This window comes from Pelmatolapia mariae, linkage group LG2 (genome assembly GCF_036321145.2).
Source record: "Pelmatolapia mariae isolate MD_Pm_ZW linkage group LG2, Pm_UMD_F_2, whole genome shotgun sequence".
Taxonomy (NCBI): Eukaryota; Metazoa; Chordata; class Actinopteri; order Cichliformes; family Cichlidae; genus Pelmatolapia; species Pelmatolapia mariae.
This window is the reverse complement of record NC_086228.1, coordinates 69,672-95,000: the sequence shown is the minus strand read 5'-3', so window position 1 is coordinate 95,000 and position 25,329 is coordinate 69,672. Positions and strand designations below refer to the sequence as shown.

Genomic DNA, 25,329 nt, shown 5'->3' with positions numbered 1-25,329 from the left:
GTTTGACCAAATTGTGTGAGTTTCCATACTAAAAGAGCTGTAGTGATAAAATAATTGGCATCAGAGACACTGATTTATGGCATGATATACTGCAGAAGTCCCTTGGGTTGTTTCTGATTTTTTTTTTGTTTGTTTGCATAATTTACCTTTTAATTAAACTGCATTCAATGTATTGTAACAAAACTAACATTGTTTATATGTCAGAAAATTAGCAAACACGCATAAATGGCAACAACAATACAATTATAACATAGATTTTTATTTTACTTATTTTAGATCTGTGAAGCCAAACTTGATGCTGGACATTTATTCTTGTCAATGGAGTCAAATGGTAAGTTACCTTTTGTGTTTTTTTTCATACTGGAAACACCACACATTATATTGTAATTTAATAGCTCTGTAAAACAAATGATATAAAGATTGTAGTGTCAGGGTACTTTATTTTCACAGGTCTAGATGATCACATCTCTTTTTGTCATTTAAATGAGGTGGACTTGCAAACTTTGCACTTTTTTTGTGGAAATTGCTGTCCACTTCCCTGCACATACACAGAATGTGCACAGTATTTCAGATCTAAAAAAGCCTTACAGGTTAATTTAAGAGATCATGGGGTCACAGAAGGAGTATGTAATGGACTTGCTGGCTTTAATGTAAAAAGCCTGTTGTGTCACTTTGAGGCAGTATATTGCTCATCAAGGTAAACATCTGAGGAATAAGGAAATTGTTACTTTTAATCAGTGCTCTTTTACATCCCACATTTATTAAAGTTTTACATCACATAAGAGTTGTTTTCACACTCATTCTACTTTAAAAGATTTCAAGACAGAGCTTATTGTTCACTGAACGGCAGGTAAAGTGCATCTTTTTGTTTGTTTGCTTTTGTGTGTTTGCGTTTTCTCTAATGGGCCTCAGATGACGGTTTGCTTAAATTTGAGTCTCAAAGCATTTTTAAAAAATTCTGCCTGTACTCCCCACTAGGGCTGGGCAAAACGATTATTTTCCTAGTCGATGAATCTAGCGATTAATTTTTCGATGCATCGATTAATCTAACGATTCATTTTTCAATCCGATTCGATTTCGATTTGATTTGATTATCGATTATTTCCCCATTATTTGACTTGTATAGCAATTTCACATTTACTAATTTATGTATCTCAATGAAAAACACAAATTTCTTCATTTGAACACCTTATAATAATAAATAATTGCAAATTTTGCAAGTTATGCATTGGAGATATAATAAAAACAAAATCCACAATGAAATTGTAGTACAATCTTCTGTTTTTAAAAAAAATAAATGTTGTGCAAAACAAATATGAATAAAGGAAATCATAGCAAAAAATTAATAAAATATAAACAGCAGCAATGGCATCTTTGAACAAATAAAACGTAACATTCACTTTGCTCTCTGCAAAAAAAGTGCTCTTCATTAACAAAATATCCATTTTGCTGCCTTCTCTCCTATTTCTGTGTGTGTGTTCAATCACGTTCATCACATGAAGTAGTTATGCATTGGAGTGGAGGAATGTTAGCATTTCTACATGCTCAGCAGTCAGGCTTGCCCTTTTTTTGGTGACAATGTTTCCAGCAACTGAAAAAAGCCTTTCAGATGGTGTTGATGTGGCAGGTACAGCCAGATATGATTTGGCTAAAGTAGCCAGTGTGGGGAATCTTGTTGCATTATTCTTCCACCATGTAAGGGGGTCATTATCCCTTGGAATAGGGGCTTCCCCAAAATACAACAGTGCTTCTTTCCTCACCGCCTCATTTTCTCCATCCCCACCCTGGTCAGTGTTTTCATTACGATCTTCTTCCTCAGAATACCCAACAAAGTGTCCAACACAGACCTCTTCTTCGTCGGGGGACTCGCTGAGGCTTCCTGTCCCACATGTTCCTGCTGTAACTGTGATCTCTGCTCCCTTTTGAGATCAAGTGCCTCCCTCTGTACTCTTACTTGCAGTTTCAGAGCACCTTCTGGAGAAAGGAATTTCAGTTTACAAAAACGTGGATCGAGGGCAGCAGCAATGAGTGACACATTTTTTCCATCTGCTTGAAATGCAGATACTTCTGGCTGCCACCTATACAAGATTTCCTCTTCTGCACAGTTCTGGAAAGAGTTCACTGCAGCAGATTCAAATGATTTGTTATGGGTGGATTTCAGGAGACCTTTCAGCAGGGGGGGAAGAACAGAGACTGTGACATAAGACTGTCCACTAAGAACATCAGTGGCTTGCTCATAAGGCTTGAGCACCTCCAGAAGAATCCACTGATCACTTTTCAGATTTAGGTACTGTTTCCCACGCTGTGTGAATTCTGGATCTGAAAGCGTCGCAACCACTGGCCATCTCTGTTCCAACAGACGTTCAATCATGTAGTATGAACTGTTCCATCTGACAGCGACATCCTGGATTAGTTTATGCTCAGCTGTACCCATCTGTTTTTGCTTCTGCTTAAGTTGGTGCTAGCTGGCTCACTTTTCCTGATGTGCCTTACAAAGCACCGTGCAGCTGTATGCCCGGCACACCGAAAGGACACCACTCCAAAACTCCACTCCAAACTTCTCTTTCAGGATGTGGAGAGCTGCAACTATGTTACTTGCATTATCATGCACAATGGCAAGGACATTATGCAAGGAAATGTGGAATTTTTCTGCCACCTTCTCCACCCAGGAGGCAAGGTTTTCTGCAGTGTGGCGCTCTTCAACTGGCAGTGTTGCTAAATTGAAGGAGAGAAGATCCCAATTGTCATTAATGAAATGACAAGTTACCCCTAAGTAGGACTCTGTGACCAGACTTGTCCAAGCATCAGTGGTAAGGGAGATTTTGGATGTGGCCTTTTTTAGTTCATTCCTTAGTTTCTCCACTGAAGTTTCTTACTTTCTCTCCATCATGTTTGTAAAATGACGCCTAGACGGCAGAGTGTAACCTGGTTGGAAAGTGGTCAGCATTTCTTTGAATTCCTCACCCTCAGCCACAGCAAGTGGTCTCATGTCTTTTAAAATCATAGATAAGACGCTCTCGGTAAGTACAGCCGCCTCCTGGGGGGTGCATGGTGTACTTCTGTTTGTTCCTGAAATCATAAATCACACACAGCACACAGATGAATTTGAATAATTACAAAATAATTATATGGAAAGCATAATATCAAAATAATTTGATAAGGATCTGGTTGTTATATATGTAAATATAAACCATGTATGTGCCTTACTGTTATGCCATGTGCCTTCATAGCATAACAGTAAGAGATTAATGATAATCACCAATGTTGAACATTCTCTGATATGCAGCCATCGTGTTATTACATTACAAAAAAGCAAATCAAAGTAGTACAGGACAAAGCAGCAAGCAGACAAAAATAGAAATGTGCCCCCCCAACCGCAGACAAAATGAGTCTCAATGAGGACGCTTAAGTTGCACCTTTCTATTGCTCTAGCTCTTATGGAAGAATATTTACAAAAAATAACGTTTAAACAGCCATAGCTGATGGCACCTTTACTGGTGCACTGCTCTCTGGTCATTAGATGGCATAACTTTGACCTATAAGATCAAGCTGGAGAAGCATTACGTATAAAAACAGCGTTCAAATAGGATGAAAGACATTAAACTTGACAAATCAAGAGTTCGTTGTCCTTTTGCTTTTGCAAGCACTTTAACAATGTTGTAATAGTGTCCACGACGCCTACGTTTAGCAGGTGGTGCATTATCCTTGTTAACATTTTTCCTGTGGCCAATTCGCTGTCTCACATTTTCGTCTTTCGCCGATTCTCATAATCAGTCTGTGCGCATTCCGACTCATTTTGCCAGCATGGGCCACAAATAAAAACCAACTAAACAGCAGCTGCTATATGTTACTGCTAAGCAGCTTAAATGAGTTTTGCATTTACGGAGGTTGGGTGTTTATCTCTGTGTCTATGAGTGAGTGTACGTCTACGTGGGGGGGTGTCTGGATGAATTAAAGGGTAAAAACCAGCGTTAGTAAAAAAGTTGAAAACTTATGGTGGTTTGTCCTTTTCAGAAGCTGCTCCTGGATGCCGTCGTTTGACGTGCTGGTGCATAGACGTCGTGCTTTTATGATAGGCCATTTCCACCTTACAAAGCCGGCAAACGACTGAATCACTTCCTTTTCTGTTAAAATATGTCCATACTGTAGAACTGCGTTTTCGGGTGGAGTGATTTAAGTCCAATGCGGCTGCCTCACTCCTGTTGCCGCTACTCGCTGCTGCCATGTCTGTTTTGAAAGTGACGACGCATTGACGTCGACGTATTTTCGTATTTTCGTCTCAGCCCTACTCCCCACCCCTCATCTTCCATTGCTCAGGTTGAAGCAGAATTTGCCCATCTTACATCTGTTGACCTGAAAGGTCCCTATTTGCTGGGCTTGACCAATATGGAGAGGTGTTAGTGTGTTAACTTTGACAGAATCTGTGTATATTGGTGGTAGGTTGGATTTCATATTCTACTTGAATGTCTTGATAAGCCTGATTCAAAATCTCCAATGATAATCATGTATTGATGGAATTATGTAGCAAAAAGCTGTGAATTTGGAGCTGCTTCATAAGCACTGTTTAAAACGTTTTTTTTGTTTTCTTTTTGACTTCTTTGACCAGAGCTCTACACAAAGGAAGAGGACAGAGGACCTCAATTTCTCAAGGAAGATCCCTCACACACTTTCAAGACTGTGAAGGTTAGCATTGTTTCTTTTAGTAAATTTAATAATTACAGCACCACAGTGAATTTTAAATGAGACAATCAAGATGTGATTGAAGTGCAGACTTTCAGCTTTTTTTTTTTTCCTGCGGGAAAGAAAGGGGAGAAAGAAAGAGGGAAAGAAAAACAGCTGAGAAGAGGGACGGGGAAACAGGGCAAAAAACAAAAACCAACAGAATAAGCAGACAAAAACTACATATATCGATCACCTGGATCACCTGTTGAGAAAGAAAAAAGAAAACAAGCAGAAGAAAACGAGAGTAATAGAATAAACAACATCACAATGATCTATGGGAATATGACAGTAAATACTAAATATTAAACATTATTGTGCAGCACGTGAGATCGACAGCGCACAGTGTGCTTTGAGGTAGGAGCCAAAAAGGGTGTAGTTTGTGTGTGTGATCACCCGTGTGTTCACCTGTGAGCATGAGCGCGCTTGTTTTTAAAAGGTTCCTTCATGTAATGATCTGCTAGAGGGTGTGGGGGGAGGCCACAGCCCCGTCCTCCAGGGCATGAAGCAGGTATGGAGGAGATCAAACTCCAGACATCCAGAGGCCCCCAGAACACAAGAGACCAAGGAAGACCAACAGAGGGGCAGCCGCGCCACTGTCCCAGAAAGAGCTGAGGAGAGTCCCAGATGAGGGGTCACTCAGCAGCCGCGGAGCAGGAGCCAGGGGGGGTTGCAGTGACGTGCCCGTGAGCTCCGCCGGCAGCCAGCTGCGCCTGAGTGACCGAGCCCCAGGCCGAGAGGCCGAGGGCACCCCACCCCCGAAGGGGCCCGAGCGAGCCCCAGGCTCCAGGCCCCGATAAGCAGCCACCAAGGAGTGAGCTGGTGTGTACCCGGACGCCCACCCCCGGACACAAAGAACCACCAACGCACCGATGTCTGAGGGCGTCCGCCACCGGCAGGGGAAGTGGTGGGGGGAGATAGGCCTCCAAACCTTGGAGGGCCTGAGATGTCCCCAGAGAGGTGGCGTCTGATACCCAACCTGACATATAGACACAGACATACAGGCACACACAGATACAAACATCCATTCCCACCCTCATGCTCTCATAAGCAAATACTCCACACTCAACCAATGTGGAGACAGACATAAAGAGACACTGTACACACAATCACACTCCCCAAGCGTACTCTAAGAACCGGGTCTAGGTACCCTTGCCCCTGGAGGGGGAAAATGCACCCAGACCCAGGTGGTGTTACCCTTTTCCCTGCGGTGGGGAGAAGCAGACTGCCCCGACTCCGCAGCAGCAGGGAGGCCCCACATTCCAAATCCCAGTCGGACGGCCAACTCCTCCTCCTAGCCCCCCCGCTCCAGCAGGCCGCAGAGACCGGGGGTGTGAGAAGACTCCAAACCTCCCTCCGCCCGCTCATATGTAGTGTTGATGTATGTGTGTTCTAAGGTGCATTTAAAACCCAGGAGGGCATGGAGCTACCTGCCAGAGAGCAGCAGGTAAGCGCATAGCCCCTCCTGATAGCCCTCAATGTCTACGTGTATTTAAAATTGAGAGGTGGGCAACGACGCCAGGGGGGAGGTGTACACCCTGATGGTAATTTGGATCCGTGTAGCGTGCCCACCCCCAAGATCCTATATGTATGTGTTATGGGAGTGTGAGTAATGTTATTACGAGATCTGTGACATTGGATTTGGTCTGGGTTTCAGAGAAACTAACTGGCAAACTAGCATTGATATTTTTAGTTTCTTGTGTTTATTCATGTCTTCACCAGGGTCTTTGACATTTTGCTGCTGTACTGTTCTGCTTTGTGTTTGATTTCTCACATTGTATATTGTAATGGCAGAGATTTTAGGATATTTAAGAGGTTGCAGTGGCTGCTACAGCTGTGGGGGGCAATACTTTGGTGAAATGTCCTGGACCCTGGAAAAGACTGGGTAAGCAATTAAAGGTCACCGGCCCAGAGTCATTGGACAGCTGGGTAAAGGTGGATGCTGATATTCAGTGCCAGTTATGCAACCTGTCCAGCCATGTCTATATGCTCTTTTTTCATGCTGTTAATATAAGGGGAGAAAATAAACTCTTACTGATTAAAGAAGCATTGTCTACGGAGCCACATTCTGATCCTGTAGTTTAGCTCCAGTTTGCACATTTCGTGTATTCTCAGTCACATTTGGCTCAGAGCACAGCCAATATTTCGAATAAGTAAATTAAAATTTACATTTTTGTTCGCATTCTGCAATTGAAGACATGCTCGGTTATTTATGAACATGGTCTTTGTTTAAAGCAAGAAATGGATTTGTAACATGGGGGTGCATATCTCATTCTGAAAAAACTTTAACAACTAATAAGTGTTACCCAAAGCCAATCACCATCATCCAAGGCATCAGTATGGCTCTTCTTTGGAAAGACATGAATTGTTAAGCAAAAGGGATATTGTGTAATTGTAATTGTGTATTTTTTTTTGTCTTTGAACCCTTTTATAGCCGACAGGTATTGAAGACACGTTTTCTAAGAGGATGAAAGTTGGCATTGTGATGGTGAAAGAAGAAGACATCATCGATGTGTTGGTTGTCCTTGAGGCGGCAGTAATCCTGTCTAATCTGAGGGATGTCTCGAGTGCCATTTCCATGCTGATGGGCCTTCTTTTTGCCCTCAACATAGACTATCCAAAGGAACTTAAGGACATCTTTGAAGTCATTCAGAACATCCTAATGAACATTGGTGGAAGGCAGTGCATCTCACTAGTGCATGGTCTAAGAAACAGACTCTTGCAGAAAGTCATGCAGAACTGCAGTTGTATGCTCACAGCATACAATTGCCTTAGTGTTAAGGACAGTTTTTATTTTACTGTTTGTTTTTTTATTCTTGCAAGTTCTCATTCTCACTTTTGTATGTCACTAAATGACTACACTTTACATTCCAGATTAGACAATTACTCATTTGTTCATGGTTTAAGAAACTTATGTGAACAACAATATAATGCTGGACTCTGCAGATGCTTATCTCATGCAAGTCAGTAGTTTTTCCTTTGTTTTGCAATTGAGCAGACTCAAACTGATGTTTCTGAAATATCCATATTATCAAATGTTTCAGAAGCATGCACTCATTTTCAGAGATATTGGTTCTGTGGAATTTGTTGCAATTGTAAACAAAGACAAATACAAGTTTGATGTCTTAGTTGTTATAAACTGATCTTTACTGTCACTTATCAAAGGTTTTGTACTATTTTAATATTTCATGTTTTATGCTAACAGGTGTGACTGAGCACAATGAAGTTTAAAAATTTTGCAAATGTAAAGAATAATTTTTCTAAAATAGCAAGTGTCCCGTTGATACATTACATTAATTCAGACTTTATGTTGTTAATTTTAACAGTTTTTATCTCATCCTGTTGAAAGTCTGATAAGCTCATGCCATGGTGAGGATTCTGTTGACCAACTGTCCACAATTCACAAGAATCGCTACTGCTCCTAGAGTATTGGTCAGAATTTAATCAAACTTAATCACCCAATCTGTCTTCACCCAAACTGGGCTCAAGACCAAGTTCAAATTTATTGTTTCACAGGGAGCAGCCTTTGAGTTTTGATGGATTGTGAGCCTGATGAGCTACGTCACTGATTTTTCTGTTTCTCAGATGACTAAGCTGGCACAATAAATGTTGAATGTTGGGTGCTCATGAGTAATTGTCTTGTCATGTTCTTAAAACAAACTTTCTGCATGAAATGATCAGATACACTTTAATGGAATTTGTGGGGTTTTATTTTTTTCTGTAAACAACAGAAAAATAATTTAAAGGAATGTAGATATTTAAACCTGAGATCTAAGATAAACCTAACAGGTAGTTTTGCAGAAATGGATGATGGAAAAAATACTTGAGATGTTCAATACACATTTTTCTTTACATCCAGTCAATCAACTCTGATAATTAAAATGAAACTGATTTACGAGTTCACTCAGCTACCTTAAGGAGCTCAGTTAATTAATAAATTTGAGTCAACTTAGCTAACAGATTATGTTAGTTAAGCTAAAATAGATTCCTAAGTTAAAAGAACTACTAAAGTATTTGAATTAACTAAAAAACCCAAGTCAACTGAACTAGAACAAGAGTTTAAACAATAGATTATTTTAATTTAGCTGAAAGGGTTTTCCCAAGTAAAAATCACTATTAAAGCAGTTGAATTGACTAACAAATCTCAGTCAACTAAACTAAGACAAAAGTTTAGACAATTCATCAATATAACATTATATATTATATATATATAACATTATACAATATAACATTTGGTTGTGTTACAAGAACAAACTCTATTTCTTCACTTAACTTAAAATTTTAAGGCAGCCCTTTACATCATATTTTTAAGTTGAAACAAGTTATATTTTACAGTGTACAGACACAGCTCAGTGTTTTGAAATTTTGCATAATTTTAAAAAGTTTACATTCCTTCAGTATTGAACAGCAGAAATGAGGCTTTGCTGTCCAAGGTCATTTTTGAAAAGAAAAACAGCGGCCCACAGCACTGTACACGGCGGTACAAAAACAGACCTAAACACAAAGCGCGGACTCGAAGCATCAGAACCAGCGAGCTGTTGGCTTTCAGCCCCGATGGCGTGCCCGTGTACGTGCCGTGGGGTGTGAAAGCCGACATCTCACTGATTCTGATGCGTCGGCGGGTCCACGCTCTGTGTCTTTGTGCAGAATTCGTGTTCCTGCTCTCATTTACTGTTTTAGCTGTTTGGTGTTTGTGAGCTTTAACCTGAGATTCTGGCAAAATACATTTATATTTAAAAATCCATTCAGGATTTAATGAATCGATATCACTTTATTCAAGCTACTCACCTCTCTCTATTCGCCTGCACTTTCAAACGTGCACACGAAGGACTACAGGAATATCTGGACCACGGCCAATCAGAGAGGTTTTTAATGGATGTGTGTGTGTGTGTGTGTGGTGTTTTTCTTTGTCTTTTTTTTTTCAAATTTCATCCCCTCAGCAGCCGGTCAGTTAGTATGGAGGTCACCTCAGCAGCTGACCTAATTTAGCTGCTCAGGTTGTCACCGTGAGGTTTGCACAGACTGTCTGGATTAGACACTGTTGATAACTGTACACGTCTCAAAGTGTTGCTGCGTGTAACCTTGCTTCACTTAGTTTCTGGAACGCTCAGCTATCATTCAGCCTTCGCCATAGCTCCACTGCCTTATTAATGCCACATTAATGATTAATTGCTCAGTAGTGCAATTAATCATTAATGTGATCTGAAGTTGATTACAGCCCCTCTACCGTTTGCCAGCGCAGGTTTTGTAAAGCAAACTTTTCTAGTGCTCACATTCTAAGCTGCTTCAGCGTCAGACATTTAAATCAGGAACACAGATCGAAATAATCCGCTGTGACCAGAAACAGAACTGAGCCGGACAGGATTACCTGGAAATGACCAGAGCTGAACTGGATCCAGCCCGATCCCATGTGAATCCATGATCCTGTTATGCTTTGTATCTGTCCCAATCTTTAACTGGACTCGGATCTGGTTCATGGCAGCCTATGATTTGGTGGATCCGATTCAGTGAGCAGGTCAAGTTCACAGAGTCTGTTACAACGGTAACTGACGGTAAGTTAACTCTCTCTTTGGAGGTTGATATCACAGTTTCAGCTGAACCTGTTCCCTGGATCAGCGAACCTCAGCAGAGTTTCATGTTTTTAGTGGCGCCAGAGGTGGAGCTAGCTCAGAGGAAGAACCGGGTCTGGAGCTGATCCAAAGTGCTGTCTTATTAGTGAGACAGGTGTTGGTCCTGGTGGGGGACTCTGTGCGTGTGTGTGCAGGTGTGTTAATGGTTCTGTGTCATTTCAGGGACGCTTTGCTGAAGATGAGGGAGGTTTATGAACGAAGTCCTCAGATGGGCGATGCCAGCAGTTTGGAGCCTCGACTGGATGAAGTGAAGCAGAACCTGCACAGGCTGGAGGAGGAGCTGAGGAGGAACCAGGTCTCTGTAAACACATAGCACATACACACATTATTTTATGATTTAGAAATTGGATTAGTGGGTGAAGAACCTATCGATAGGAAGCTCACTAAGCCAGAGGAGGATGTGCTAGTTAAAAGGCTCAGAAACAGCGATAAGCATTACAAAAGTAACACAACCTGAAGCAGAGCAAATCAGGATGTGGGTTTCAGGGGCCTTCTCCAGTGCAAAATACCTCTTTCCAAAATCAGGCTGTGACGGGCAGCAGTGAGGGAGGGGGATGCACTTGAGCAATCACCCCTCGTCGGCTTAAAGTCTGAACTGGGTCCTGTCGGTCTGTTGTTGTTAGTGTGTGTGACGGGAAAGCTTCAGCCAGTAGTACTGAAGATGCTGAAAAGCGTGAAACTGTGGATATTTCACAGTGGTGCTAAAACCTGGGATGGGGGCATGGCAGACGCGGTACCGGGCCAGCCAGGGGAGGAGCTGGCCCAAATGGCGGCCACATGGAGGGAGCTGGTGCCACATGCAGACAACTGAGAGGCTGGCAGCTCAGTTTGGGTCCTGGCCACCGCCACCACCCACACCCACAACCCTCGACCGCGTGGGAGTGGCTGACGTCCAGGCTGCTCCAGCACCCGTGCCAGCCCCCAGGATGAGACCACGCCCCGCCACACAGGCCCTCACGTCCAACAAGGGGAGTCGCACCGGTGATCCAAACTCTCCTGATTATCATGCCAACATTACTATAGCTCAGTTACAGCAACACTGATGAAGTCTTAAAGGGCAGGGTCCTGATCAGGCCTCTATCCCACCAGGAAAAAGACATTCCTTCAACATTCCCGCAAGAGGGAAAGCAAAGGAACACAGATTTGTAAAGGAAGCTCTAAAACATTCCAGCTGGGCCTTTATCAAATCAGTGATGATGGGACACTCTTTGGGAATGTTACTGAGTTTGGGAAGAGAAGACTGATGGTTTGAAAAAAGAATAAAACAGGCCGTCAACAGTGAATCCAAAACATTGTTCCACTTGCTCCAGGCTTAGTCCTGTAGGTTGGTCCTTGTGACGTCAGTGCTTTATTTCACATCATATGATGATCAATATTTGAAGAAGAAGCAAGTCAAAGGGGGATGACCTGTGAGGAAGAAGATGAAGAAACCACCTGGATGATCTTCACAAACTTAAAGAATCAGAATTAGAATCAGAAAACTTTATTGATTCCTAGGGGAAATTATTTTGGTTACAGTGCTCCAGTTTAACAGCAATAAAGACAGACACTACACTAAGTAAGAAATAGACACAATATATACAATGTATATACATGCATATGTGTATATATATATATATATATATATATATATATATATATACACATATAAATCACATATTGATAAATAGCTGAATGAGAAGAAGAAGAGGAGTGTGTGCGAAAACGGTGTAGCTATATACAGTGTGTTGGATGGATGAGTTGTACAGGGAGAAGGCCACAGGCAGGAATGATTTCCTGTGTCGTTCAGTGGTGCTTTTCGGTACTCTCAGTCTCTCACTGAGCGTGCTCCTGTGACTGACCAGCATGTCATGGAGTGGGTGGGAGGTATTATCCAACATTGTCTTTATTTTGGACAACATCCGCCTCTCTGACACCACCTTAAGGGAGTCCAGCTCCATCCCCACAAACATTACTGGCCTTACAAATCAGTTTATTGAGTCTGTTGGCATCTGCGGCCCTCAGCCTGCTCCCCCAGCTTGCAACGGTGTAGAGGATTGCACTGACCACAACAGACTCCAGTCACCTTCTTTTTTCAAACCCATGACTGGTTGAGAGCAGTCTTTATGTGACCCTATAAGAGGAGAGGGTCGAGGGGTGTAAGCAGTGTGGAGTGCTTTTGTTCTGCCTGTATGTAAACCAGGGCTGTGCTGGGATCCTCAGAGAGACTGCCGTCAGCATGGACGCCATGGCATCTCTCTCCCAACCATGCTCGTGTTTATTAGAGGGTGTTAGCTCATTGTTGTCTGTAGGCTTTGTTCATTATATTTCCATAACAGTTTGCTGGATTCTTCCTTCCTCAAGATGATTTTCCTCCTTCTGACTTGGTCGGGTTTCCATCTGCTGAAGAGATTTCCTTTTTCCACACTGACAGTCTCCCAGATAGTGTCGATCACTGTGAAAACAACCAAAACTGAACTCTTGAGTATCAAAATATTGCTGTGGCGGAGAGCTTTCATTCATTTGAAATGAAAAAACAAATGAAGAAAGAAAAGTGTATCCATTCTGTACTGAACACACACCCTGGGCTGAGTTTGATCAACTTCCTGTCACAGTGTGTGTCAATGTGTCTGTTTGCTCTGTAGAACAGACCTTAATTGTCCTTGTACATATACAACAAAACTGTGGAAGCCCCACCTGATTACTGTGGGGAAAGTAATGAAGCTGTTACAAAGTGGCTTGAGTGCAAAACACCACAATGCACTTCAGTAATGGCGTGTGCATTTTGTAAATTGTGTTTCTGTGTGTGCGCACAGGTGTGGCTGTCAGAGGCCGACAGCAGGCTGTCTGATCACAGCACCAGGAGACAGAGCGGAGGCTGTGGGTTAAATTCCCAGGCAACAACACCAGGCAGCACCAGCCTCAAACAGCTGGACAACCGCAGCCCAGCCAGCAGAGAGAGGTAGTTTCTGACGATGATTGACCATTAATGACGTCATTACTGGGATTTCCTTTTTTCATACCTGTCTCTCTCCTCACCTCTCTGTGTCTCCGCCTGACGCTCCTCAGTCCCGATGGCAGTTACACTGAGGATCACAGTGCTGAGCTTCACTTTAAGTCTCGTAGTTCAGAGTTTGATGATGACTTCGACGATGAAGAACCATTGCCGAGTATTGGAACCTGCAAGTCTCTGTACCCATTTCAAGGTACTCTGCAGCATTTAAACATCAGCCGTTCCACTTTACAATGACATGTAAAATCTCACAAATGTCACAAACTATAAACCCAATCAGTCCTTTGGGATGTTAGAAACCTCTTAGAACAAAGAAAGTTGCAGCTGAAGCAGGCTGAGAGAGAAGCAACAAACACTGAGCAGCAGAAACACCTGCAGGCAGGTAAATGGGCTGAGGATAAAGCCCGTGCTTCGTCCTCAGCCAGATATACACAAGTTATACATGCAACGCAATTAATACATAGTTAACAACATGTTTTCATATAAATCACCGAAATCCAATAACCCAGCGCCAAAACTCCAGAAAAGTTCATTTATCTCCCTGTAACAAGCTTCGTCGACAGATGAATCTCCTCAGATAGACTCAGATTTCCACGTTAGAGTCAAAGTGTATTTTGCAGATCTAATTTTCAAGCAATGATCGATTCTGATTGGCTGTGAGGTTGGCGAGTCACTCTGGTGTGGTCCAGGTGAAACACTTCTGTTTCTCTGTGGTCTCAGCATGTTGTTGATCATCCTCAGGTCAGAATGAGGGCACTCTGTCGATGCTGGAGGGGGAGCTACTTTCTGTGGTGGAAGAAGACAAGGGTGACGGCTGGACCCGAGTGCGCAGGAACCTTGAGGAGGAGGGATATGTGCCAACCTCTTACATCAAAGTCTTCCTGGACAGCAGCGCCAAAGGTGCCATGACCTACATATGACCTTTAAATTACCTCACCTGACACCAGGTCGGGTCACATGACCTCAGACCTTTGACTCATGAATGTCACCGTGCTAGTTCCTACGGTAACAGCAGCCTGCCTTGCTGTGCTTTGCCTGTCTGTGTGCCAAACTTGAGCTGTGTGACACACCTGTACAACTCCAGGGCAGGTGTGTCTCTCAGGCTCACATCAGACACCGATGATGATCAGTTTTCTTTGTGTAATGCTAATTTAATACTAACTTGGAAAGATATTTAGTCTGAACAGTAACGTCTGAAACTGAGAAAAACAAAAGAATCAGTAATCTGGATTAGTGTCATTTGTAGATTTCAGTTTTTACGTTGACTTTTTCAAATGTTTGGTTACTTCGGTTTTAATATTCCAGACGATGACATGTTTAAGGATTAAAGTCTGCAACTGTCTGCTAAGTTAGCTGCTAGCATACCATAACCTCAGGCCTTAGCTTTTAGCATAGCCTTGGCAGCTGCTGCAATAGTTGATTTCCTGAGGATACTCAGGGAGGCATGTCAGTGAGAATGAATTATTAAAGTTTGTCTATATTACGTTATTACTGCCGTGACAAATAATCTGAAAGCGGATCTCTTAACGACACCTTTAGCTTAGACTACGTCCACACTAGAAGCGATTGCAGTGGCGAGGCAAACAGAGGCTGCAGAAAGCAAATGATGTTCCACGACTTCAAGCGACTACAGGCAAAATAAGCGACTGGAATCTTGAGTTAAACCCGAGATAAACTTTTCCTACCTCCCAGTGAGGAAATAAAGTGACTACCAGTGTGAGTGAAGAATACGACTGATTGATACTAAGTCCTTTTGGGAGTCACCCGGGGCCCCGAAGTGTCTGTAATTCACAACGAGCGAATTGCGTCGAGTGTGGACGCAGCTGGAGGCCGAACTGTCGTTTTCTCATTCAGCCAGATTGAAAGCGATCATGAGACTGCAGCTTTTCCAGAGAGGACTGTGGGGTTGTTGTGGCTTTGAGAAGACTGCGCTCAAACGGCGGCACAGTTGTCATAGTTACCTCATGTAAAAGGGGATGAGATGTTTTGCCTTTTTCTGTTCGAATCCAGCAGCTTCTCTGTTAACGAGTAAACAGATCTTTGTGATATGAGAAACGGTGGTTTCCCCGTCCAATCAGAGAGGACTGTTAGCCCGTTAGCGCTGGCGAGGATGTTATCGTGCTATACGTCTACTATATTGATATCCAGGGTTGGACTGAAACAGTAATTAATGAATTGAGATGATGCCTTAAACCAGAAATCAGCTGAAGTTTACATAATTAATTCAGTGCGTTCTGTTTGTCGTTTTTTATGTTTCGCGTTTTATGTTCATGTTATCGTTGATAAACTTGCCAGACTTCACCTTTATTGGTTTATGTGCTGATTATTTTCTCACTTGATCAATGATCTGAAAAATAAAAGCTTAGTTCAAACTGTAATCTGTTTTTTAAATCAACATGATTATTTTCAGATGAATAAAAACAGCAGAGGATCTTCAGTTCACCTCCTGTCAGGGCCCGAGTGTCTGCTCCCTTTATTATTATTTCACGTCTTTGCTCAAGAACAAATGAAATTCTGCACGTTCGTCAGGTCTGGCGAAAATGTTCACGTTTCATTGGTTTGACATACAGAGAGTCGGGAATGGCTCACCTGTGATAGTACTACCAGCACATGGTTTGAGCTGCATGAATGAAATTTGGTACACACGTGTAACATGTTGAGATGATCGAAGAAGTCTGCGGGCCCATTAAACCCAAACCCAACAGGAACTTTGAATTGAAGATGCCATTTTGGCAATTTCCTGGTACTTTTGCCAACTCCTCCTGGGGATTTTATCGGTTCACCTTCATATTCGGTCAGTCTAAACTACAGACCTGGGCCAATTTCATTTGTTGAAATGAACATATTTCAGCTGCCATATTTGAAACTGGTCACAGTGCCATCTACAGGGAACAGGAAACTGCATGTTCTGCACTTTGGGTTAAGGAGTTGATCTTGGGATACATTGAAAACTGTGAGCTTTCGTCAGTGGGCGTGACCCTGGCGGCATGGTGAATTTTTGTGTTTCGCCATGAAGCACAGACTTGCTATCACTTACAGACATCATTCACAGGCATGCTAAGAGTTCTGCCCTGAGCTGATGTACATTCCCACTGTGGATATTAGTTACAGCCCAATGTTATGTTTTATACTTTGACGCACTGCTTGTCCCAGGTTGAGCCCATCTGCCTCAAAAGCGGTGAGAATAAACATCAGACCCCCAAGATGTTTCACTGTGAAAATTGTGAGTTTCATTGAGCCGAGCGACCTGGTGCCATCGCCATTCACTATGAAACAGGAAGCAGCTTTTGAGGGCCTTGGAAAGCTCGAACACTCATGATATTTGGCACACACGTCCATGTGAGTCCGCTTTCCAGGTCTGTAGCTCTAAACACTTGTTGGAAAATGGCTCCACAGCGCTCCCTGCAAAATTTCAAACACACAGTCTCTGCACTATGTTTAATGTATGAGTCTGAAATTTGGCAGCCTCATGTGCAACATCAGTATATACAACTCTAAATCCAACAGGAAGTCTGCCATTTTCAGGCCTCGTACTTTAACAAACTCCTTCTAGGGCCCTGATCAGATCAACAGGATCTTTGGTGAGTGGAATCAAAAGATCTGGTGATGTTAAACTGTGAAGCTTTTTAGTTGTTGTGAAATGCTGCAGTCATGGCGGCACACCGGGTTTTTATCATTCGCCACGAAGCACAACGCTGCTGTAACTCCAGGATACGTTTTCCAGTCTCTCCCAACCTTCACAGGCATGATGATAGTCCAGGCTTGAACACAGTGATATGCTATTTGTCAGCTATATTTAGAGTGCCGCCTACTGGGAACAGGAAATACGCAGTAGGATAGAACCATCATCCAATCTGGGTGAAAGTTTAGTCTGTGTTTCCCACGCATGCTATATACAGTGTGACATATGGTTATGTCGGATTCTCTGTTTTCACCTGGTGGGTATAGGAGGTTTTCAGCATGGCTCGGCGGGGCGGGGTGCGAGGGCCCTCCCATCGCTGCTTGCAGCTTTAATTACTATTGCTATAAAATGGTGGTGTTAGGGTTAGCTGACGTTCTCAGCAGCAGTCTGTCTCACTCTGTCTGTTCTAACGTATCTGCCTGCCTGTCCACCTGTCTCTCTCTCTCCACTCTCCCTCTCTGTCTGTCTTATAGGCTTTGTGCAGAATAGTCGGCTAGTCTAGCGCGTTACTCGACCAGTGAAGACGTCTCTCCACAGGAAGTGATGTAAGAGCTCAGAGGAGGTCTGGTAACAATTTTTCATTGAACAGTGTTGTTTTTCAGGATCTCAACTAACCAGTCAGCTGGAAGACTGCTTTCTTCTTCTTCTTCTCTTTTTTTGAGAGACAAAAACCTCAGAACCTAATCAAAGATCCATGAGAAACCAATCAGAGATCAATGGGAAATCGGATCACAGATCCATGAGTAGCCAGTCAGATCCAGAACCATTTGGAGAGCCAATGCAACCCAGTCAGATCAATTAGAAACCATCTGAGATCCATGTGAAACCAGTCACATCAATGAAAACCCAGTCAGAGACCAATTAGAACCCAATCACAAACAAATCAGAGATCAAGGAGAAACCAATCAGTTAATAAATCAGAGGAGATGATTGTAGTCAGAAATGATTCACCGTTCCAAACATTTCTGATGTATAACTGAACGCTGACTTGTGTTTGTGGAAAAGATGAAGATGTATTTCTGATATTTGAACTTTGTTCTTTAAACTCTTCATGTGAAGACTTTATTGATTAGCTGAATGATCGACTATGTTGTGGTCACCACGGTTATTGTGAAATCACTGTGGGCGTGGTCTCTAAAGTGACATTTAAACAGACAAGTCGACTGCATGTAAATACAAATTGTAGCTGCAGGAGTAGCCCTGCCCCCTATCTCCCTGCTAATATTAGCCCCACCCCAGACAGTAACAACCCAGCCCCTCCTATTAGCCCGCCAATTGATGATGATGATGTTATTGACTGTGTAAAATGTGAACCTTTTTTTTATTTTATAGTGAAATACTGATCAGTTATTTATTGTTTTAGTTTTTCTTTTTTTATTGAGACGTGAGTCTGCTGATCATGCTCTTTTCAATTTCCCGTATGTTAAACTTTCAAAATAAAGTACACTCAGAATCAGTGTGCCACTTGTCTTCATTCAGACTGCTCACACTTGTCAGCTTCTGAGGTGTGTGACCTCTGATCCCTGTAAACTCTGACCTGGACACTGAGACTCTCCTGCAAAGTTTTTAAATCAGACAGAAGAGGAAAAAGAGGAAAAAGCTCGTCTGTAGTATGCTCAGTCGTAAGTGACAGGACCACCCAACAGATCGAAACAGGAAAAAGATTTACATCTAATGACATCAGCAGGTACTTTAATCAGCTGATTAACAGCACTTCTTCCTCTGGAACCTGTCGATGTTCCTCAGGTAAAGACACAGACTTTAGATGTTCTATAGAAGATTCCTTAAAGCCAAATACAAAGTGCAGGAGGAGATTATAATCCAATGTTTCCTTCAGGAAATGTAAAAGGACAGTAATTATGTGTGAGTGTAATCAGGGAAAGACCTGACCTTAAACAGGAGACCGTGACCTAACAAAGTAAAACAGTGAGTAGTGTGGAAGTTTGGAGAAACTGTGGTGGGATTGCTGCTGTCAGGACCTTCAGAGAGCCAGACAGGAGCGCTGGGATTGTCAGCCTAAATCATTGAAACTGTAATAATCTGCTTTGAACTGAAGTTGGATCTAACTTATGTGAAAACATGTTGTGTTTGCAATATTGCATGTCCGTGCTTTAAAATATAGACAGTCAGTGGCAAAAGGATGGATAAATGTATGCTGTTCCATTTCAGGCAGAGCCTTCCCATTCAAACCACTAACGAGACTGATCAGTTTCAAAGGAATCATCTCTTAACCTGTTGAGCACCAAAGGGTTTTCTGAGCTTCCTGCTCAAAAATGACTTGACCAAAACGGATGGAGTATTTCTCTGCAATTACAAACTCTGTATAAACTATACTGGTTTCAAAATAAAGCTAAAACTTGATTCAATTCAATTCAATTTTATTTATATAGCGCCAAATCACAACAAAAGTCGCCTTAAGGCACTTTATATTGTACAGTAGATACAGAGAAAAGCCCAACAATAATATGACCCCCTATGAGCAAGCACTTTGGCGACAGTGGGAAGGAAAAACTCCCTTTTAACAGGAAGAAACCTCCGGCAGAACCAGGATCAGGGAGGGGCGGGGCCGTCTGCTGTGATTGGTTGGGGTGAGAGAAGGAAGACAGGATAAAGACATGCTGTGGAAGAGAGACAGAGATTAATAACAGATATGATTCAGTGCAGAGAGGTCTATTAACACATAGTGAGTGAGAAAGGTGACTGGAAAGGAAAAACTCAATGCATCATGGGAATCCCCGGCAGCCTACGTCTATTGCAGCATAACCAAGGGAGGATTCAGGGTCACCTGGTCCAGCCCTAACTATATGCTTTAGCAAAAAGGAAAGTTTGAAGCCTAATCTTAAAAGTAGAGATAGTGTCTGTCTCCTGAATCCAAACTGGAAGCTGGTTCCACAGAAGAGGGGCCTGAAAACTGAAGGCTCTGCCTCCCATTCTACTTTTAAATACTCTAGGAACAACAAGTAAGCCTGCAGTGTGAGAGCCAAGTGCTCTAATAGGGTGATATGGTACTACAAGGTCATTAAGATAAGATGGGGCCTGATTATTTAAGACCTTGTATGTGAGGAGCAGGATTTTGAATTCTGGATTTAACAGGAAGCCAATGAAGGGAAGCCAATACAGGAGAAATCTGCTCTCTCTTTCTAGTCCCTGTCAGGACTCTTGCTGCAGCATTTTGGATTAACTGAAGGCTTTTCAGGGAGTTTTTAGGACTTCCTGATAATAGTGAATTACAGTAGTCCAGCCTGGAAGTAATAAATGCATGAACTAGTTTTTCAGCGTCACTCTGAGACAGGATATTTCTAACTTTAGAGATGTTGCACAAATGGAAGAAAGCAGTCTTACATATTTGTTTAATATGTGCGTTGAAGGACATGTCCTGGTCCAAAATGACTCCAAGGTTCCTCACAGTGTTACTGGAGGCCAAGGTAATGCCATCCAGAGTAAGAATCTGGTTAGATACCATATTTCTAAGATTTTCAGGGCCGAAAGTTAGAAGCAGAAAGTTAGAGGCCATCCAGGTCTTTATGTCTTTAAGACATTCCTGCAGTTTAACTCATTGGTGTGTGTTATCTGGCTTCATGGACAGATAGAGCTGGGTGTCATCAGCATAGCAGTGTAAATGTATGCTATGTCTTCTAATGATGCTGCCTAAGGGAAGCATGTATAATGTAAACAGAATTGGTCCTAGCACTGAACCCTGTGGAACACCATAATTGACCTCAGTGTGTGAAGAGGACTCTCCATTTACATGCACAAATTGGAGTCTATTAGATAGATATGATACAAACCACTGCAGTGCAGTACCTGTAATACCTACAGCGTGCTCTAATCGCTCTAATAGGATATTATGGTCGACAGTATGGAATGCTGCACTGAGGTCTAGCAGGACAAGCACAGAGATGAGTCCACTGTCAGAGGCCATAAGAAGATCATTTGTAACCTTCACTAAAGCTGTTTCTGTGCTGTGATGAGCTCTGAAACCTGACTGAAACTCTTCAAATAAGCCATTCCTCTGCAGATGATCTGTTAGCTGTTTGACAACTACTCTTTCAAGGATGTTTGATATGAAAGGAAGGTTGGAGATTGGCCTATAATTAGCTAAGACAGCTGGGTCTAGAGATGCTTTTTAAGTAAAGGTTTAACTACAGCCAGCTTGAAGGCCTGTGGTACATAGCTGATTATTAGAGATAGGTTGATCATATTTAAGATTGAAGCATTAATTAATGGCAGGACTTCTTTGAGCAGTTTTGTAGGAATGGGGTCTAAAAGAAACGTTGATGGTTTGGAGGAAGTAATTATTGAAGTTAACTCAGAAAGATCAATTGGAGAAAAAGAGTCTAACTTAACATCAATGGTACTAAAAGTAGCTGTAGATAATATTACATCTGTGGGATGATTATTGCTAATTTTTTCTCTAATGATTAAAATTTTATTTATGAAGAAGTTTATGAAGTCATGGCTCAACAGAGCTCTGACTGTTTGTCAGCCTGGCTACAGTGCTGAAGAGAAACCTGGGGTTGTTCTTATTTTCTTCAATCAGTGATGAATAGTAAGATGTTCTGGCTTTGCGGAGGGCTTTCTTATAAAGCAACAAACTATTTCTCCAGGCTAAATGATGATCCTCTAAATTTGTGACACGCCATTTCCTCTCCAGCTTACGAGTTATCTGCTTTAGGCTACGTGTTTGAGAATTATACCACGGAGTCAGGGACTTCTGATTTGAGGCCTTAGTTTTCACAGGAGCTACAGTATCCAGAGTCGTACGTAGTGAGGAGGTAAAATTATTAACAAGATGATCGACCTCTGTTGGAGTAGCGTTCAGGTAGCTGCTCTGCTCTGTGTTGGTACAGGGCATTGAAGATGATAACAGTGGGTGGATTATATTCTTAAACTTAGTTACAGCACTTTCAGAAAGACATCTATTGTGATAAAGTCTACTCTCCACTGCTGTGTAATCAATTATTGTAAATGTAAATGTTATCAGGAAATGATCAGACAGCAGAGGGTTTTCAGGAAACACTGTTAAATGTTCAGTTTCTATGCCATATGTTAAAACAAGATCTAGAGTGTGATTAAAGTGGTGGGTGGGTTCTTTTACATTTTGAGAGAAGCCAATTGAGTCTAATAACAGATTAAATGCAATGTTGAGGCTGTCATTTTTAGCATCTACATGGATGTTAAAATCACCCACAATAATTATTTTATCTGAGCTGAGCACTAAATCAGATAAAAAGTCTGAGAAATCAGAGAGAAACTCTGTGTAAGGCCCAGGTGGACGATAGATGATAACAAGACTGGTTTCTGAGTTTTACAGCTGGGGTGGACAAGGCTAAGCATCAGGCTTTCAAATGAATTAAAAGTCTGTCTGGGTCTTTGGTTGATTAATAGGCTGGTGTGGAAAATTGCTGCCACACCGCCCCCTCGGCCTGTGCTTCGAGGTTTCTGGTAGTTAGAATGACTCGGGGGTGTTGATTCATTTAAACTAACATAATCATCCTGCTGCAACCAGGTTTCTGTAAGGCAGAGTAAATCGATTTGTTGATCAATTATTAAGTCATGTACTAACAGAGACTTGGAGGAGAGAGACCTAATATTTAATAATCCACATTTCACTGTTTTACTCTTTGGTTCAGATGTGGATTCTGTATTGTTCTTTCTTTGTGATTTTTGATGTTTAAGTTGTTTGTTGCTGGTTTTTAGTTTGTTTTTTGTCTGTTTGGGAGCTGACACAGTCTCTATGGAGATGGTTTTTTGGGGGGGTAGCGGGAGGAGAGAAGCTGCAGAGAGGCGTGTAAGACTGCAACTCTGCTTCCTGGTCCCAACTCTGGATAGTCATATTTTGGGGGGTTTAATAAATTTGTCCATATTCCTAGAAATGAGAGCTGCTCCATCCAAAGTGGGATGGATGCCGTCTCTCCTAACAAGACCAGGTTTCCTCCAGAAGGTTTGCCAATTATCTATGAAACCCACATCGTTTCTGGGACACCACTCAGACAGCCAGCAATTTAAGGAGAACATGCGGCTAAACATGTCACTCCTGGTCTGATTGGGGAGGGGACCAGAGAAAACTACTTGAGATTTCGGCATGCTTTGATTAACATTTGACTCCAGAAAACCATTAATCAACATATGAACATCATCTGTAGAAAAAGATTTTGAAGTGAAACAGTGAAAATTTACAACACTTTTGACGAATACATAGCTGAAATTTCTCAGGTGTTGAACAGCAGAAATCATTTAACTTCATTTACATGCCTAAAAATGCCTGTTCTTTGAATATTCCTTTATTACCCGCACACTCACATCCAATGGGCCCATTTTGCCTGGCGCTGTGGTCAGTTTAAATGGCTCTGGTCCTTCTAATAGTTTGAGCCAACAGAATCATGGTAACATCACTGTGTTCATGTCAATTCCACCAATCAGAATCTGCAAGGTGAAAAATACATGTGACCCTAAATTTATGACACGTGCTGTAATCCAAGCACATGCTTTCTAACCAGGGATAGTTTGGTTATCTGAAGTCGAAGGAGTTCGTAGCTCCGCTGTTTGTATCTAGTGAAATTATGTAACTGCTCTGCTCTAGTTGTGTTGTTGTGTTTGGTGGTTGTTGTATAAATGGTTTGTATGATCTTTTAGGTGAGATTCTAAGGTTTCCGTGGATACCACACATATTTGCATAAAATATTTGCATAAAAGACAGCATAACAAACTGCAGTTCACCTCTTTGCCCTGGTACCGGGGGCGCTGGGGCTCAAGCAGCATTTAAACATACCATAATAAGGCCATTCTGTGTAACAAGGCTACTATAGCTAACTAAGACCAGAAAGTCCGAGTCCTGTCAGCAGGGATTCAGGATTCGGGGTCATCATGTGGACCTTCAAATAGTTCCCACAAGTATTTAGCGGGCAGGTGGAATGTGTGCTGATAACATACTGACTTGCTTTCCAACTTCTTACCTTTTAAAAAGTACTTCTGAACTGCTGCGAGGCTCCACTAATCCACCATTGCTGTAAAAAAATAAATAGGAAAAAAAAATGCTCCATGGGAGTGAACTGAGTCCTTAATTCAACACCTCTGACCAAAACTAGATTTTAGTTAATTTAAGTAAAATTAAAAAGTGAAAAAAATGAAAACTAATTTTTTAATGAACTTGTAAAACCGACTACAATAAAATAAAAACTGTCTGATGAGACTTTTATGGACCTGGTTATTGAAGATTTCAAAAAGTTCTGTTTATATTATAATATCTGTACTGATTTTCTTAAATCATGCCTTCGACATTTGCTATAAATATAATAATATTGAAAAAAAAGAGAGTAAAGTAACACTGCAATGAAGAAAAATCAACAGAACATTGTGAAAACAATAAAAAGTAAAGACAAACTGACAAATCCACTTTGGAAACTGAAAACATTTTAATTATATAAAATAAACACTAATAAGAAAATAGAAAACTATAATAACTCTGCCGTATCCCAAAAAGTTGATTCTGCTCATCTGGACGTTTTCAGTGGGAGAAACGCTTCATCACCATTAGGTGAGTTCTTCAGTCTCAGCTGACTGCAGGTTTCAACCTGGAGGAACACACCCGATGGATTAATAAAGTTTTATTTAATCTAATAATCTAATAACTTTGATCTCAGCCAAACCGATTTACTCCAGAACAAATAAAACACAGAAAAAAAGCCAAACAATTGCATGTTTAAGTTATCCGAGTGACTTATATATCATGTTTAACATGAGTAGCGAAAGACAGCGGGGGTCTGAAAACGATCAAGCCGGGAGTCCGCTGCTTTCGCCGGCTCGAGTGACCATTGAACCCCCCGGCTAGCTATCGAGCGGTAACAGACATCTCCGAAAACGTCGAAGCACTTTTGCAAATATGCGATGTCTTGATAAACCAAGCAGGTATTTGAAGTTTACACAGCTACTTTCTTTCCTGAAAATATGTTAAAAGTTTATTTTGTGACCCAGAAAGATTAACAAGGGTAATTTTAAAACTTAGTAGCGGCCGGGCTGGGCTGGGCTGCGCTATGAATTTTGGGATATGGTGTGTATTGAGATTTAAATTTATAATCTGAATAATTATTTGCTGGCTACATTATTTTATAGAAGAGAAGGTCTAACTTTAGGCCTAAAAGGTCTTGACAGGAAACACAGGCTTGTGCAGAGTATGCTTTGCAAAAGTGAAACCGAAAGCAGAGTCTGAGTGTAAGTATTTTGAGTAGGTTATGAACAATCAGGTTATTCTTTAGTATCTTTTATGTATCTATATCTTTGGATTAAGCTTTTAGTAGAGGTTCTTG

At 41.8% G+C, this 25,329-nt stretch overlaps 1 protein-coding gene across 2 annotated transcripts in view; it reads left to right on the top strand.

The window, feature by feature from the left end:
• The window catches only part of fnbp1a (formin binding protein 1a), a 33,414-nt gene extending 14,950 nt beyond the window's left edge, over positions 1-18,464 (top strand). For both annotated transcript variants that reach the window (XM_063488874.1, XM_063488867.1), the window contains 5 exons: positions 10,512-10,644; positions 13,145-13,290; positions 13,398-13,534; positions 14,083-14,241; positions 17,497-18,464. In XM_063488874.1, coding sequence (XP_063344944.1) covers positions 10,512-10,644; positions 13,145-13,290; positions 13,398-13,534; positions 14,083-14,241; positions 17,497-17,525 — 604 coding nt within the window. In that variant the 3' untranslated portion in view covers positions 17,526-18,464. The remainder of the gene's footprint in view (positions 1-10,511; positions 10,645-13,144; positions 13,291-13,397; positions 13,535-14,082; positions 14,242-17,496) is intronic.
• Positions 18,465-25,329: the final 6,865 nt, after the last annotated feature.